Source organism: Suncus etruscus, chromosome 6 (genome assembly GCF_024139225.1).
Source record: "Suncus etruscus isolate mSunEtr1 chromosome 6, mSunEtr1.pri.cur, whole genome shotgun sequence".
Lineage (NCBI taxonomy): Eukaryota > Metazoa > Chordata > Mammalia > Eulipotyphla > Soricidae > Suncus > Suncus etruscus.
Genome location: NC_064853.1, coordinates 53189716 through 53207190, shown reverse-complemented (window position 1 = coordinate 53207190; position 17475 = coordinate 53189716). Strand labels below are relative to the sequence as shown.

Below are 17475 nucleotides of genomic sequence, written 5' to 3'. Positions count from 1 at the left end.
TTTGTCATACTATGAAAATTATTTATTCACTATACACAGTACATGTCCCTATAAAATGTACAAGTAAATCACTAAAGTATAATTTGGTGAACATTCAATTACAGAACACACTAAGTCAAGTTGGGAATAACAGCTATCTGCCTCAAATCATCTATAGCACCCAGAGTCTCCTTTATATCTAATGCAAAGATTAATTTGGGGGATTAATCCTAATGTGTTTTGAGGAGGCAGAGTTAACAACTTAATATAACTCTAGTATATTACAGTCACTGCACAATAAATCTATTACAGATGAAAACATCAATTTTTCATTATCTGTTAATGGGATGCAAACAAATACTGGCTATTTTTAAATGGTAGATAACCACAAGATTACTTTAGTATAATTTACATGAGGATATAAATGGTGTAAAAGATACAAATAATACACCTCAAACAAACAATGAGGCCCTAGTATACTGATTTACTAGACTGCGCAGCAAACATTTACTGAAAAATTTGAAAAATTACCTATTTCTATTCCAAATTACTTAATTCAGTCTGTCCCCCTCCCCCACACTTAAGGGCTTAGTAAATGTTAGCTTTATATACTGACTAGAAAAGCAGTGAGAAGAGATTGACTGACCAATCCTCTGGATGTCAAGTATTAGTTTTTACTTGGGAAAATTTAAGGAAGATGTAAACTGCATGTGGCATCAGTAAACTCAGATGCCAACAAAGCAAACCATTGAACAGAAAACACTGGCACTGGAATAAACAAAGGCAAAATTTGCCAATGGAGAAAACAGAACTGATTACAAAAGATAATCCAAAAAAAAATTTATATTGGACCATACCTTTACTCACCTAATTTAGTTGGAGACAGACCAAGAGAGGCACTGTAACAAAACTATGGCTGTCTTCCTTTGTATTCAGACATCCTAGTCCCCAATATATTATGGACTTGTTAACCATTAATCAATATAAACCTATTCAAATTTAGGGATTAGTTTCCACAATTACAAAATTGAATTTCCTTTTATTTGTCCTAGAATGCTTACTTTCAAACTTGAGAAGGGACTTCAATTATTCCATGTAGTTTCGGTAACATTCTTTTATCTTTTCAGACCAGAGTCAAAATATTCACACAGTATTCATACTGCAGCACCTTCCACCCACCCTTTGGTCGCTTGAACTGCCCTTCTTTGGTTCTTTTTCCGCTTTCTCAGATCTTTCTTGAAGTGTAGTAAGCAGAACTGTACTGGGTATTCCAGCTGCAGTTTGGTCTTAAATAAAAGAAGGATGTTTGTCAGTTTGATTTTCTTTATTCTTCTCTGTGGTATACAGGATTTTGTTAGTTGAACTGGATGTAGCAGCTTACTGGGCCAAATTTTCAAGAGAATAGTACAATAGTTCCCAGGTCTTTTCCCTGGGTTGTTATTTAACAGCCCAAACTCTATGTAGCACCTTTCCTTTCTCACTGAAGCATTATCTGTCATTTTTCTTCTTGCTTACTTGGCTTAAAAAAAAATGCAGAGAGATCTTAAGTAAAAAATAGAGATGAAGTGTCAGCCCTGACTTGAGTCTTGATATATAGTTAATCTACACTACATTGAAGCACAGTGCCAGACACACAATGGGTATTCAATGACGATGGAACTCAATTGCATAGCCCAAAATCAAAGTACAAGATGAACCTTAACAAGTTCAGGTAGGATCCTAATTACATGGGTTCAACCAAAACAACTCCTTTGAAACTATGTCACTTTTAGAATTAACAAAAAAAATCTCAAAGAAAAGCTGAATCTCAAGTGACACAACATAAAACAAAACAGATCTGGTGTTTCTAAATAGATAGTAGACTAAAAATATTTCAGATGGGCTATCTTCATGTTTCTCAAATCACACATTTCAAAAACAGTTAAGTTGGGGCTGACAGATTGTATAGACTCAGGGGTCTCAAATTCAATTTACCTAGGGGCCGCAGGAGGCAAAGTTGGAGTGATCCTTGAGTGCAAAGTCAGTAGTAAGCCTTGAACATTGGGGGGTGTGACCCAAACAACTGAAACAAAACAAAAAAGATTCCTCTAGGGCAGGGCCACAAAATGTTGTAAGGAGGGCCCGTTTGCGGCCCATGGGCCACGAGTTTGAGACCCCTGGTACTATAGAACTAGTAAGGTGTTTTGCCTTGCATGCTGCTGACCGGGGTTTGACTCCCGGAATGGTCCCACAACCCCCACCAAGTGTAATTTCTGAGTGCAGAGCAAATCCTGAGCATCAGTGGGTGTGGCACAAAAACTAAAACCAAACAAACTAAAAATCACTTAAGGACCTTCCATATTCAGGCCTTGTCTTTTATAGCCTTTCATTGTGCCTCAGTTTCTTATGGGGGAAATTAAGTTACCTCAGGATTTGTGAAGAGTGAGTTAACACATAAAGATTTAGAACAGTGTCTGGCACATTATACTCAATAAATAGCAGCTATAATTGTTATTGTAAAATAGCTAGATACCACAGAATACCTAGATCAGTTCCCCGAAATTTATATTACTTAATATAACTTTGCTTACCAACATGATTGGCAAAAATATTTAAGTAGTGCCGTAAATATAAGACCTAAGATACTTTGTTTAGGACAGGGAAGAGCAGATACTATAATGAAAATATAAATTTACAATTAGGTGACCCAAATTTCACGTTAATACATGTTTTAACACTATAAATTACCTAGTTACTTAACCAGAGCAATCATAAAACAGATCTTGACATTACATAAGGACTTTTTAAGTGCTATGTAAGATGTATCCTGACAATTTCTATTATTTCCAAAGTAAAAGTTGTGCCTAGTGCAACACTGATTAAAAATATTCCTAAAATCTACAAAGGATTGTTTCAATTATTTTTAGAATATTAAAAACTATAATAATTCCAGTTAATCATCATTTCCTTCATTTGTTTTTTATTATAGCATGTTTGCTTAATTTACAGCAAGCAGAAAATAAGCTGGGTCTTGTTTTGATCCAAACATTGATGTTTTAAAGGTCGTACACAATATTTGTTAAAAAGAACATATAAAAATACCTTTTTAGAAGCTTCTATAAGAAAGAAAATACAAAGTTTAACCCCACATCTTTCCTTTTTACTAGAACTGCAAACTACTGCTACAGTTTTAAATAGACTTTTTGCTGTTTAACTATACATCCAGGAAAATCTAAAAAAATTAAAGAAACGTGCATATAAATGATTGCATAGCAGAACATGAACATTAACTGCAAACAGTAAAGAAATGAAAGTTAGAAATACTATCAAATATACAAAGGTTCTAGAATCAATCCTTTAAACACATTCCACAAACAGTATTTAAAAAGCCATCTTTTGTTCTTTACAGGCAAAGCCTAGATTATGAAAACCAAAATAAAGTAATCCTCTAAAAGGAATCATTTCTCTACAATATTTCTTTTATCTGTAAGCAAGCAATCTAAAAAAATTAAAGATGCTAGCTTTCATTCTGAAATGAGACTGGACACATATCAAGTCACTTTTACTGCTCCCCCAAAATCGCTTGAAATTATATAAATGGTTATGGATCTTTTGTTCTCATTTCAATTTAGGGACTGCCACAATGTATTAATAGTCAAAACTTGCATTGAGTATTCACAATTTTATGGCACCACAGACCACCTAGAATGGGAGTGCTGTTTTTTTTTTAAATAAAGGTGTAAATAAGCCTTCTTTGTATCAAAATCAGGTAATTTTGACACAAATGCACACACCAAGTGCTGCAAGCATGAAAATGCAGTTCTTTTACACCATATACACAGAGAAACAAAACCTACTTTGAAACAACTTACTTTCTTTTTAATAGCTGTAAGAAAATTAAGCAAATATTAAGGTCAAAATGCTCATTAGAGCATTATTTCTCAAAATTACTTTTGCCATCATTTAACTGCTTAAATTTCAAGGTGAGTTTTTCTGATGTTTGTATATTCCAAATTATCAGATATCAGAAAACAAAACAAAACATCAGCAAAGGCTGTTTCAGTTAAAACTCAGTCTCCCTGAAATGCTACTTATCCCAGTTGGCATCATTCCCCAAAACAGTGGGGTTAACATCAACAACAAAATATTCCGCAAGGTGTCACAAACTATTATGGATCTAAGACATTTAGAAAAAAGGTCCACCCTGAACCTAAATGTGTCTGATCAGTCAGTGTTGTATTCTGGCTACAACTTCATTTTTGTATCATTCTATCTTATTTATAGCAAGCTACATTTCTACGTTAACAGTTCTACCAAATATGGATATGAAAGTTTATTTTAATAAGACAATGTTGCAAATTATGGTCAACCAACATCTTTTCACCAATACTCAAGCATAAAAATGGAGAATCTTTACAAAAATATACAGAGACACCACACATTGGTAGCTGCCCATAACATTAAACAAACTGGACTCTTAAGAGTGGCTTCTCAACAGTGTTATCATTTTAATTATAACCATTGCCTGGTACAGGGAAAACTGACAAGTGTTTTTTAAGCATCATTGCAACATTGTATTCCTGATAATTTAAGTAAACCAAACTGAGTAAATGAATGATACATGCCTAAAAAATCATGTTTTGTACTATCAGTGGCCACTGGACTTAGGACTAGTCCAAGACCTTGATCTAGATTTTGACCTAGACCTAGACTGTGATCTTGACTGAGATTTGGATCTAGGTGGTTCTTTTTTCCTTGATTCCTTTTCATATCTTGAGCCAGACTTAAAATGTGTTTTGGAATCTGTTTTAGAGGTGCCTCTAGATTTGGTATGAGATGCAGACCTAGAACGTGATTTAGCCTTCATTTCTTTCTTGGGCTGGGACTTGGACCGTGATCTTGAATTGGATTTAGATCTTGAAAAAGATCGATTTCGGTGTTTGAATCTTTTAAAACAGAGGAGAGATACAATTAGAGTAAAAATTAGATTCTATATTAACCAAATGTTATTTTTAGAGCAAAAGTTCACTCTGAAATTGAAAAATACATAAGTCTTTCTCAAAACAAAATTATTTACCTATCATTGTCGGAATGGCTTCTGCTACGCCGTGGTCTTCCCGTCGGTCTACTGCTAAAAAGTGTATCAGAAAAAGCAAAGAGTGACAAATGTCTATTTAGTCTTTAGAATTTTCACATTTAAAGAGAACCATGGGGCCTGAGAAATACTACAGTGGGTAGTGCGCTTGCTTTGCAAACGTCTGTCCTGGGTTTGATCACCAGCATCCCATACGGTTCCCCTAGCACTGTTAATTGCTGTGTGCAGAGCCAGAAGTAACCCCTGAGCACTGCCAGACCCCAAAAATTAAACTAAAAAAGCAAATCATAAAAGTTTTAAACAAAGCACTAAAATATCTTTTTATATAAATGAAGCACACAAAGTGTTTTATAGGTATATAAAAAAGTAAAAAAAAAAAAAAAGTAAATCCTTTCTGAAGGACTGTTGTGTGCTGCTACACATAACACTTACTTTCTAGGACTATAAGATCTTCTATAGTTGTAATCAAAGGATCGACTTCTTGACCTCCTCCTTTCATAACTTCGGCTTCGAGAACGTCTGTATCTGTCATAATCATCATAGCGTGAAGAGCTGTACACATTCCTCCCTTCCTTGGCTTTCATCTGATTTGGAGCTATGAAAATGTAGAGAAATACTTAGAAATCTTAATCAAGTTGCAAATTTGGGGGGGGGTCCACACCCCGCAGCGCTCAGGGTTTTTACTCTTGGCTTTATGATCAGAAATTGCTCCTGGGAGGCTCGGGGGAACCTATGGGACGCCAGGATTCAAACCACCGATCTTCTGCATACAAGGCAAATGCCCTACCTCCATGCTATTTCTCCAGCCAAGTTGTAAATTTTTAAGAATGTCTGTATCCCCTCCTCTTCCTTCTAACCTGTATCAAGAATGTTAATAATGGGGCCAGAGAGATAGCATGGAGGTAAGGCATTTGGCCTTTCAATGCAGAAGGGCACTGGTTCGAATCCCGGCATCCCATAGGGTCCCCCTACCCTGCCAGGAATGATTTCTGAGCCTAGAGCCAGGAGTAACCAGAGTGCTGCCAGGTGTGACCCCAAAACAAAACAAAACAAAACAAAACAAAAAAGGTAAGTATTAAGTCTTTATATTCAAGTCTATCCCTTTAACCCCCCCAAGAAGTTCTCAAGGACTGTGACGCTATTGAACTCTCTGACTCAAGAAAATATTTCAAAACTGTAAAAATACTCAATATTTCCTCAGCTAATTTATTTACAATTATATTGACCCATCACTATTGCAATTTATTGCTGAGTATATCAATCACTTTGATAAGCTTTTGAAACATACTAATTTGGTATCAACACACATGGTTTCCATCAATATAGTAGTAATATCATCTTATAGTTCTGAGACCACAAGAAAGTAAACAACACATTGAATGTCTCAAGACACCCATACCATGGAATAGTATGAGTATGATAGAAAAAGATAACCCCCAGTATCACCAAACTTATTTCTACATAAGTATTCCTCTTATTTTAATCCTTTTATTATCTTGCCCTAAGTAACAGGTTGAATTAAAAATCAAAACTAGGTCTAACTTGGAGCCTGGGAGCACAGCGACAGGGCATTTGCCTTGCATGCAGCCGACCTAGGATGGACTTGGGTTCAATCCCCTGGTGTTCCATATGGTCCCCCTAGCCAGGAGCGATTTCTGAGAGCATAGCCAGGAGTAACCAAAGTGCCCGTGTGTGCCCCCCAAAGAAACCAAACTCGATCTAATTGACCTACAGCTTACAATTCTACCTAACTGAAAATGAAATTAACACATGATATCTAACACTATAAAAATAGAATATCAGATACTAATAAAAAGAAATTCTTTTAAATATGGCCTTTCAGTATCACCCAATCTCCCTCTACTCTTAAGAAAATGCCTGGGGCCGAAGAGATAGCACAGCAGCGTTTGCTGATCCAGGACCCAAGGTGATTGGTTCGAATCTGTGTCCCATATGGTCCCCTGTGCCTGCCAGTAACTATTTCTGAGCAGATAGCCAGGAGTAACCCCTGAGCACCGCCGGGTGTGGCCCAAAAACCAAAACCAAAAAAATAAAAATAAAAATGCCTGATGGTATCTATAATTTCTGAAGTGACCATTTTTTTCAAACTCTCCAAGCACCATATACTATGTATATATACTAATATATATATATATATCTATATCTATATCTATATATATATATATACTAATCTAGCAAATACAATTGGAAAATAGCATAGATGCACAGATATATGTATACACTCTTTTCAAAAACTATCTTCTTGGGCGTTGGACAGACAGATCGCATAAATACTTATAGAAATCTTAAAATACTTGTCTAAAGTAATGTAATACACATACCAGGAGAAAAACAGGTACTTACTTTTCCGATCCCCCTGTGCAAACTGTATTTCAATTTGGCGTCCACAAATCCATTTTCTGTCCAAATTATGTAAAGCATCTTCAGCATCTCGAACATCCTCAAATGTGCTAAATGTTAAGGGGCTTGGCAAATTTTGTAAACTTTGATAACAAATGAAAGCTCAATTGGTAAGTCACACAATTTTAAAATTGTCTTAAAAAAGGAAATTAGACCCTACCGAGTTGTTGGCTGATTCAGCTATAAATACTTCACTGTATTTAAGTGCTGCTTGTGATTTTCTAAGCTACACAAGAAAAAGCTTAAGATTGGTGACAGCTGAACTACCAAGCAAACCCATTAAAATTTTTCTGAATTAAAAAAATTACGTAAAAATTAAAGTATAGCACAACAGGTAGGGAATTTGCCTTACAAGCGGCTGACCCGAGTTTTATCCCCAGCATCCCATGTGGCTCCCAGCCTGCCAGGAGTGATTTATGAGCATAGCCAAGAATACCCCCAGTGGCTGAGTGTGGCCCCCAAACCAAAAAACAACAAAAATTAAAGTTTTCATATGGGCCCAGAGAGATAGCACAGCAGTGTTTGCCTTGTTAAGCAGCCGATCCAGGACCAAAGGTGATTGGGTCGAATCCCGGTGTCCCATATGGTCCCCGTGCCTGCCAGGAGCTATTTCTGAGCAGACAGCCAGGAGTAACCCCTGAGCACTGCCGGGTGTGGCCCCAAAACCAAAAACCAAAAAAAAAAAAAAAAAGTTTTCATGCTCTTCTTTTTTTCTGCCTTTTTTGGGCCACATCCTGTGATGGTCAGGGGTTACTCCTGGCTATGCATTCAGAAATTGCTCCTGGCTCAAGGGACCATATGGGACGCCAGGGATCAAATGGAGGTCTGTCCTGGATCCGCTGCATGCAAGGCAAACACCCTATCACATGCTATTGCTCAGGCCCCTCATGTTCTTGTTCTAAATGAAAATGTCAATAGTTCTAGGGCTAGAGAGAGAGCATGAAGGTAGGGCATTTATTTGCCTTGCATGCAGAAGGACGAATCCTGGCATCCCATATGGTCCCCTGAGCCTGCCAGGAGTGATTTCTGAGCGTAGAGCTGGGTGTGACCCAAAAATTTAAAAAAAGAAAAAAAAAAAAAAAAAAAAAAGGAAAAGTCAATAGTTCTTATGTAAGCAAACAAACTATACCTTATCTTGCAAGATGAAAACTTAAATTAACCTCAAATTAATTCTGCTGTCTATAAAGACTATTTGGCACCATTACCTATAATTATCTTCCTTAGACTGCCAGGGAAGACTGGTACACTTGCCGTTTGTGTTTATCAAGACAGAATCAAGCAATACTTAGTACATCACTATAACCAAAGCACACCAAACGCATGCATAAGCTATATAAAAAGCATGCTGCTAAGAAGTATCAAATCATTTCTAAAGATACTGGACTGGAAAAAAATTATGCTAAATATAGATTCTTGAAAAGTGAGTTTAGAGGGAGAAAAAAAAGCGAGTTTGGAACTGGTTTACAATTTAGGAGTTTTATGTTTATATATTAGTCTCAAATATGAATTACTGGTACTTATTTTTTATTTTAGAAGCAATCTGGATTTTTTTTCTGGGCACACTTGGTGATGCTCAGGGATCACTCCTGGTGCCTGGTGTCATTGCTCAGGGTCCATATGGGGTCCTAGCACCAAATCTCAGTCAACCACATGCAAGCAGAATGCTTTACCTGCTCTGCTATCTCTTTCACCCTTTGAGGATCTCTCTCTCTCTCTCTCTGGTCAGTCGCATGCAAGGCAAATGCCCTACTTCTTGTGCCACTGCTCTAGCTACTGAGAAGCAGTCTTATCCTTCCATTTTTTTCCCCTTTTACTGTGGTTTTCTGGGCCAAACCTGGCAGAGCTCAGGGTTACTTCTGGCTCTGCCCTCAGAAATCGCTCCTGACAGGATAGTGTGCTATCACTCCAGCCCACTTTGGTTTGAACTTTATAGGTTTTTTGGGGGGAGGGTGGGGGGCGGCACTCGGGTTACTCTGGCTCTGCACTCAGAAATAGCTCCTGGCAGGCTCAGGAAACATATAGGATGCCAGGGATGGAACCTGGGTCTGTCCCAGGTTGGCAGCATACAAGGCAAACACCCTTCCCTTACTACTGTGCTATCAACTCCGGCTCCAAACTTTATAGTTATAAATAGATAAATATTTTTGGCAATATTGGGAATTAAGTCCAGGAGCCCCCACACACAGTTTAGTACATGCTGAGCCATGTACCCCGCTCTCCAGTCCTCACAAAGCTATTTTGTCCTAGGTTTGCTCTTTTCTAAAACCAGCATTCTACCAGAGTAGTAAGGCCTGGCATAATAGTTTTAGGAAGATAGAGTTGGGTCTGGATTTTCATTGTGTCCTGAAAAATAATGATCTAAACTTGTTTCTATTTCTTAATTTGAGGAGTGTAGGGTTTGGGTTTTTGTTTTTTTGTTTTACCTTTTTTGGTCATAAGATATTCAGGCTTCTACAGTTAATCGCCCCTGTGGTGCTTGGGGGACCATATGCAGTACCACGGTTCAATCCCCAACATCCCATGTGGTCCCCCCAAACCTGCCAGGAGTGATTTCTGAGCAAAGAGCCAGGAGTAACCCCTGAGCGTTGCCAAGTATGGCCCCCAAAAACAAACAAAAGAAACATCCCCCATCTTCTGTAAGGTTAGTAAGTTTTTCAAGTTAGAAATCATTAGATTTTCAGAAGCTGAAGAGATAGCACTTCGGGGTAAGGCGTTCGTCTTGCATGCAGCCAACCCAGTACAGACCAGGGTTTGATTCCCAGCATCCCATACAGTCCCCTGAGCCTGCCAGAGCAATTTCTGATCACAGAGCCAGGAGTAACCCCTGAGCACCACCAATGGGTGTGGCTCAAACCCCCCTCCAAAAGAAGAAATCATTGGATTGTCAATATAATATCGAAATATTGAATTTATATAATGGGAAAAGTTGAAAGACAACTAAGAATACTGACACTGTACTGAACACTTCAACATTAATGCAGCTAGGCTCTAAATTAAAAGGAGTTAAGTTTGGGGGCCAGAGAGAAAGCATGGAGGTAAGGTGTTTGCCTTGCATGCACAAGGACGGTGGTTCAAATCCCGGCATCTCATATGGTTCCCCTGATCCTGCCAGAAGCGATTTCTGAGCATAAAGCCAGGAGTAACCCCTGACACCAAACCCTACCAGGTGTGAACCCTGCCCCCCCCAAAAGGAGTTAAGTTCACTTATAGGGTATCCTAACTTTATCACTCCAAGAAACAATACAAAAAAATTTGGGGGGGCCGGAGAGATAGTATGGAGGTAGGGCATTTGTCTTGGAAGGCAGAAGGAAGGTGGTTCGAATCCCAGCATCCCATACGGTCCCCCAAGTGCTGCTGGGTGTGACCCAAAACAAAAAAAAATTTTTTAGGGGCCAAAGCAATAAAAGGGTAGGCCATTTGCCGTGCATGTGGCTAACCCCAATTTGATCCCCGGCATCCCATATGGTCTCCAGAGCCTGCCAGGAGTGATTTCTGACTGCAGAGCCAGGAGTAATCCAAGCACTGCCAGCTGTGGCCCCAGGCAGTGCCAGAAACTGAAGAACTCTGGCATGCAAAGCATGAACTCTCTGAATTACCTCCCTAGTCCCCCAAAGCTGATATATTTGGTGGAAGGGGTCCATTCTGGCAAGGCTCAGGGGAACTAAAAGGGAGACTGGGGATTAAATTTAGGTTGGCAGAGTGCAAGGCAAGTGCTTTACTCACTGTACCACTGCTCTGGCTCCTTGATACTTTTTAAAACCAGACTGCATTGTGTCCCATTTAAATTTACACACACTCTTCAAATTCCTATAGAACTTGGTACTTTTTTTGGGCCAGAGCGGTGGCGCAAGCAGTAAGGCGTCTGCGTCTGCCTTGTCGGCACTAGCGCTAGCCTAGGACGGACCACGGTTCAATCCCCCAGCATCCCATATGGTCCCCCAAGCCAGGAGCAATTTCTGAGAGCACAGCCAGTAGTAACCCCTGAGTGTCACCAAGAGTGGCTCCTCCGCAAAAACAAAAACAAAGTTGGTACTTTTGGGTTGTTACCCCTGGCTCTGCACTCAGGAATTACCTGAGTCTTCTCAGGAAGACCATATGGAATGTTGGGGGATTAAACCCCGGGTCAGCTGCATGCAAGCCCCATTATATTATCTCTGGAGCCCTGACATCAAGTACCACACATCCAAACTCCTGATACTATACCCTAGATAAAATCAGATCAGCATTCCAAGACATAAAAGCATCATCAGGCTGGAGAGACAGGCACAGAGGTAGGGAGTTTGAATTGCATTCGGCCTATTGTGTGTGTGTGGGGGGGTGCACCCTGGTTCGATTCCTGGCACCCATATGGACCTCCAGCCTGCCAGGGATGATTTTTGAGTGCAGAGCCAGGAGTAACCCCTGAGCATCGCTGGGTGTGGCCCAACAACCAATCAATTAAAGTAAGTTAAAAAATTAGGAAAGAAGAGAAAAAAAAATGCATCATCTCTTTAACCCCCACCCCAAATCCAGAGTGATAGCATAGTAAAGAACTCAGGCTCAAATGTGTGTGACCCAGGACTGATCCCCAGCACCCCCAAATAGTCCCTCTAGCCCCACTGGGCAGGAGTGACCCAAGTACAAAAAAACTAAAAACACCAATCCAAAACCAAATCATATGTTGTTTTACCCCCCCTTTTTTGGGGGGGCCACACCGTGAGACACTCGGGTTACTACTCTTGGGAGGCTCTGGGACCATGAGATGCCAGGGCCCAGGTCGGCAGCATGCAAGGCAAATGCCCTACCGCTGTGCTATATCATCTTTTTTTTTTTTTTTAACTCATTAACAAGGCTTTTTTCCTTCATCAAATCTGAAGAGACCATTAAAATTAACAACTTTTCGTCTTGGGAGGGGTGGTGGTAGAGCAATAGCAAAGCATGGTGGACCATCATCTTGCATACGGCTGACTGGGTTTCTATCTCCAGCATCCCACACAGTCGCCCCCAACTTGCCAGGAGTGATTTCTGAGCACTACAAGGTATGGCACCCCAAAATAAAACATAAAAGAGATCTTCTTAGCCCAAAATTCTACAACCAAACCCATGATGTCAGTGAGTAATGTCATCTAAAACTGAACTTCAGGGATTTAGGTACCCTTACAAGGGATAAGGCCTCTGCAATCCATTTAGGACCAGCAGGTTTCAAGAGTATAAGCACGCACACGATGCAGCCAGACAGACATCTAGTTATAAAACAGTATGGCTAATGGATCTGATCCTACGAAAAAAATCCACTGTGACAGTTTCTAACTATCTGTACATGAACTGGTCTGCAGCTAAGAAATTAGCTAGACAGCCCCAGAACTTCTTGCCAGTAGTTCAAAGAGCACTAATTCTATTCTATGGCAACTGATTACCTGGCCCAAAAATATACATATACTGCACTAACTTAGCATTATATACTGGTACACTTTATTGGGGGGGGGGGTCACACCCGGCAGCGCTCAGGGGACCATATGGGATGCCAGGATTCGAACCACCCACCGTCCTTCTGCATGCAAGGCAAACGCCCTACCTCCATGCTCTCTCTCTGGCCCCATATTCTGGTACACTTTTAACTCACAAAACTAAGAGTTCATGTATACAAGACCACAATCACAACAACAAAGGCCCACATAAACCAAGTTACAGGTGTTGCCACTCGACCAAACCAGGATAGTTTTTGAAAATAACTACTTACAAATTTTTAAAGGAGGGGAGAAAAAAAAAAAAAGAAAATAGTTATTCTGTAGGATACATCAGGTATGACTCCTTTAATCTCGGCCATCATTCAACTTCATCTTGACCTTTAACTCTTTAAGTGCTTGTCAGAAGGACTTGTCATGAGATGCTTGGCCAAATATGACAGATGGCTTTATCTTTAACTTTGAAAAACAACCTTTTCCCCCTTTTGTAGGTAAAGCGAGGCTTTGTCTCCCATTAGGCTTGTCCTTCTTCCAGCTTTTCTTTATTTTTTCTTTTCCCAAACTCTCCCTTCTCTTCAAGCCTGATCCTTAAGAGGTCTTTGGCTTGTCTACTTGCCTTAAGTGTTGAACTCTACTCTAAATGTTCTTTCATGCTTTCTCTTTGGGGTCGCCATAACTGTACAGCTTTACATTCTCTGAGGTAACAACAGAGGACAGCAAATTAGGGGACAATATTAAAGAAGTTTACCTCATTGTTATACAATTTGTTTTGATCAAGTGATTCAAATTAACAAATAAAAACACCAAACTTCAATTGCTAAGCACAAGAACACACCAATCTTTCATTTGACTTACATTAAGGTGGCAGCAACCACTGCATTCAAATTCAAATCACATTATTATTATCACTGATTTGAGTTATCACCAGCAAGAATGGGCATTTAAATATTTTACTATTTCGGATTAACTTTAAGAAATAGTTAAGAATGTGAATCAGAATTAATTTTCAAAATTTGAAGACATTTAGTAGGACAGAGAGAGAAAACAACTACTTTTTAGATGTTACCTCTGACATAAACTTGAATTTCAAACTTCAACACCCCTCACTAATCAGCCATCTGAAGAAAGGATATTGGACATAAGCAAATCCTCTGGGTCGGCGAGTGTAGAAATCAAGCGGAACATACACATCAACTATTGGCCCATAACGACCAAATTCCCGCCGTAAATCTTCGGACCTAAAACGTTGTAAAAAAAAATAGATTCCAAATTTTTACGTCTATTCCCTTCAAGGTTTTCCCTACATGGAAGGAAGTGTCTTACGGTAACAGCGCAGTTATTTATAAAGATCGATTTGCTACGTTCCTCACACCTTCAAAAACTTGGGTTTTTAGGGAAAGAAAAAAAAGCTCAACACGAAGAGCTGATTTTCGGAACATACCAAAAAATACAATAAAATAGGTAATAGTATTTTAGACAAAAGATTTGGACAAGAGTTTGGAACAAGGCAGCAGACACTAAAACGTATTGCTATTTTACATCAAGAGACGTTCCAGAAAACTTGATCCCAAGTGATCCCCGTTTCTACCTACACCCACACCCACCGTTTGGTTCAAAGGAGATCGACTTAACATTGTGTTTAAGTACTGCGGATGGCTCTTCCTTCACAGCACGACAAAACCATAATATTTTGAGTAAGCGCCACGTCTATCCACCCAGTTTCAGATGCGCTTACAAACAACAGGTATCTATCTCGAGAGGCTCCAAATACCGCCCTAAATTCTGCTTATAAGTGTCAAAGAATGTTTTATTTCTAGACACGACCATCACACGACTGCGTGCTTCCCACCCCCCAAAAGAAAACGACAAAAAGAAAAAAAAGCACACAGGCTCCCCAATGTTTCCAGGTGAAGGAGGAGGAGGGCCGGGAGAAGCACTCCTCCGCGAAACACAAAAGCCTCGTTCTGTGGCTAAAGAGGTCTCCCCGAAAGAGACACAACAAAACAAAAAACCCAAATTTTGTTCATCTAGATCAGGGGGTCTTCAAACTACGGCCCGCGGGGCCACATATTGTATTTATTCCCATTTTGTTTCTTCACTTCTAAAATAAGATATATGCAGCGTGCATAGAAATGTGTTCATAATTTTTGTTTTTACTAGAATCTGGCCCTCCAACAGTCTGAAGGACAGTGAACTGGCCCCCTGTTTAGTAAGTTTGAGGACCCCTGATCTAGATGGAAGTCAAGGAAAGCGCCTGGGCAGACAGAACAAAAGGCCTGGTGTGGAGGGAGCCATCCAAGGCAGCCTTCCTCAAACCTTCTCAGGTGTCCGATAAGTTTGGGACCCCTTTAACATTCCCTTGTGCTTTCCCCCCAAAATCTCTACACGGCTCTCTTCTTCTTCAAAAACAGCTCCGACTTAAAGTAGAAAAAAAAATGAAAAAAAGCCAAACATCACAAACCTCACACATACCCAAAAGAAAGAAATCAATCAATCAAATCCCCTTTCTGAGCTTGCGACGACTTCGCTGCAAACCCAGACCAGCCACGCGGACCCCCAGATCGGCCCGCCGTGGGGGAGGGGGCGTGCACCCCGAAGGAGGCCCACTTGCAGAAATCAATGGGCGTGGGGGGGTGTGCATGGCGTGCGCGTGTGGCTGGAGCAAGAGAATCCAGAGGGAGGAGAGAGGGGGGCCCGACGCGCGGCTTTTGGGGGTGTGCATGGGGGGGAAGAGAGCGAGCGCAAACCCCGCCACGCGGCCGGGTTCCACTCGGCCCTGCCTGGCCCGGCGTGCGCGGGTCCCGCCATCTTCGCCCCGGCCCGTCCTCCGGGCGCTCGCTCAGGCCTCCCCCTCCCGCCTAGGCCGGAGCCCCCCGCCCCGCCCCCCGCAGCCCCTACCGGGTGTCGTCCGCCACGTTCCGGACGAACAGCGACGTGTTCGGGGGGCGCAGGTAGCGGGACATGACGCGACGCGACGCCGGCGGGACTCTCGGCCAAGGGCGCTAACGGGCTCGGCGCAGCGGCCAGACACGCTCGCACACTCGCTCGCTCGCTCTCTCCCTCTACCACGCACGCGCGCGCGCGCACGCAGACGCCGCCGGAGGGGCGGGCTCGGCGCGCAGGCAACCAGCAGTTCTCGCGAGACTTCGCTCCCGCCTCCTACTCTCCCCCTCCCACCTCTCTCCGATTCCGACTGCGATTCGGCCGGAAGGAGCCGGCCCGCCACGGTTCTTTTCTCGCGAGATCTACTCGGCGTGCGTCTGCGCCTGCGTCGAACTCGGGTTTTTTTTTTTTTTTTCGAGCCGGCGCGGCCGCGTTCTCGTTCTCGTGCTCATTCATTGGTTTCTCGCGCTCGCGCTCGCGCTCCCCTCCCCAGGCGGGCGGCCCCTCGGCCCATTCTTTCTTGCTGGCTGGCTTGCTTGCTTTTCCCGCCCTTTTCGGCCGGGCGTGCTCGGGCTCCCCCTCCCCCGGAGGTAGCGCGGCGGGCGGGCGTTTGCCTTAGTTGCACGCGCTAGCCCAACACGGGCCGCGGTTCGATTCCCCGGAGTACCAGAGGGGACCCCCTCCCCAAGCCTGCCAGGAGCGATTTCTGAGCTCAGAGCCTAGGAGGAACCCCTGAGCATCACCGGGTGTGGCCCCCCAAAAAAAACAACAACTAAAAAGATGCGTTAACTCTTATACCAAACTTCACAATTATTACTAGTTGGAGGAACTTTTGAACATTAACATTAATTATTATTGTTATTTTGGTTTTTGGGCCACACCGGGCGGCTCTCAGGGGTTTCTCCTGGCTCTGTACTAAGAAATCACTCCAGGCAGGCATGGGGGGGATCATATGGGATGCCGGGATTCGAACCAATGTCGGTCTGGGGTCAGCCGCTTTTTTGGCAAATTTGCCCCTACCTGTGCTATCTCTCAGGGCCCCAAAGTTTTAAACATTATTCCTTGGAGAGTGTGCCTTAGATTTATTTACAGCTCACCTTATACCCACAGTTTTGCTTTGATTTATTTTATTAGATCATTGCACAGCAGGAGAACACTTTGCAGGCTTTTGAATTGAGTGTGAAAATAAGGGGTGTGCCTTTGTAAAGAAAAGGGCCTACCTCTCCAGGGTTCCCCGCATCAGTGGGGAGTTGGGGTCCTCCCTGAGTTTTGTGCTTGGATTGCACTTGGCCAGACCCTTCTGGGTCGTTACATTCATGCTGTTTTCTTCCCTTTTAAGACTACTGTGGGGTGGAGCGGGGTTGTTCGAGAAATAGTACAGCACTTAGGACGCTTGTTCGATCCCTGGCACATCATAGCGTCCCCCAGGCTCTGCCTGGTGTGGTCCAAAACGCAAAACCAAGAAAAGACTTATGGGGCCTGAGCGACAGCACAGTGGATAGGAGATTTGCCTTGCACACGGCCGGGTTTGTTCGTGGCATCCCAGATGTTCTCACCACCACCACCCCCTGCCTGTCAAGAGTGACTTCTTTTTTTTTTGGGGGGGGGCCACACTCGGCGGTGCTCAGGGGTTACTCCTGGCTGTCTGCTCAGAAATAGCTCCTGGCAGGCACG

The 17475-nt window shown here is 42.0% G+C and overlaps 1 protein-coding gene across 5 annotated transcripts; it reads right to left on the bottom strand.

The window, feature by feature from the left end:
- Positions 1-15976, bottom strand: SRSF10 (serine and arginine rich splicing factor 10). Of its 5 annotated transcripts, XM_049775204.1 has the most exons (7): positions 15817-15976; positions 14052-14156; positions 7418-7521; positions 5486-5648; positions 5036-5089; positions 4803-4904; positions 1-1265 (listed from the first exon to the last, which is right to left on the bottom strand). In XM_049775204.1, exons 1-7 carry the CDS (start codon positions 15879-15881, stop codon positions 1205-1207), a joined length of 654 nt encoding a protein of 217 aa, XP_049631161.1. In that variant the 5' UTR covers positions 15882-15976; the 3' UTR covers positions 1-1204. The 5 variants fall into 5 exon arrangements, with proteins under 5 accessions (XP_049631161.1, XP_049631162.1, XP_049631163.1 ...); XM_049775205.1 differs by lacking the exon at positions 4803-4904; XM_049775206.1 differs by lacking the exon at positions 4803-4904 and having other exon boundaries at positions 5036-5086.
- Positions 15977-17475: the final 1499 nt, after the last annotated feature.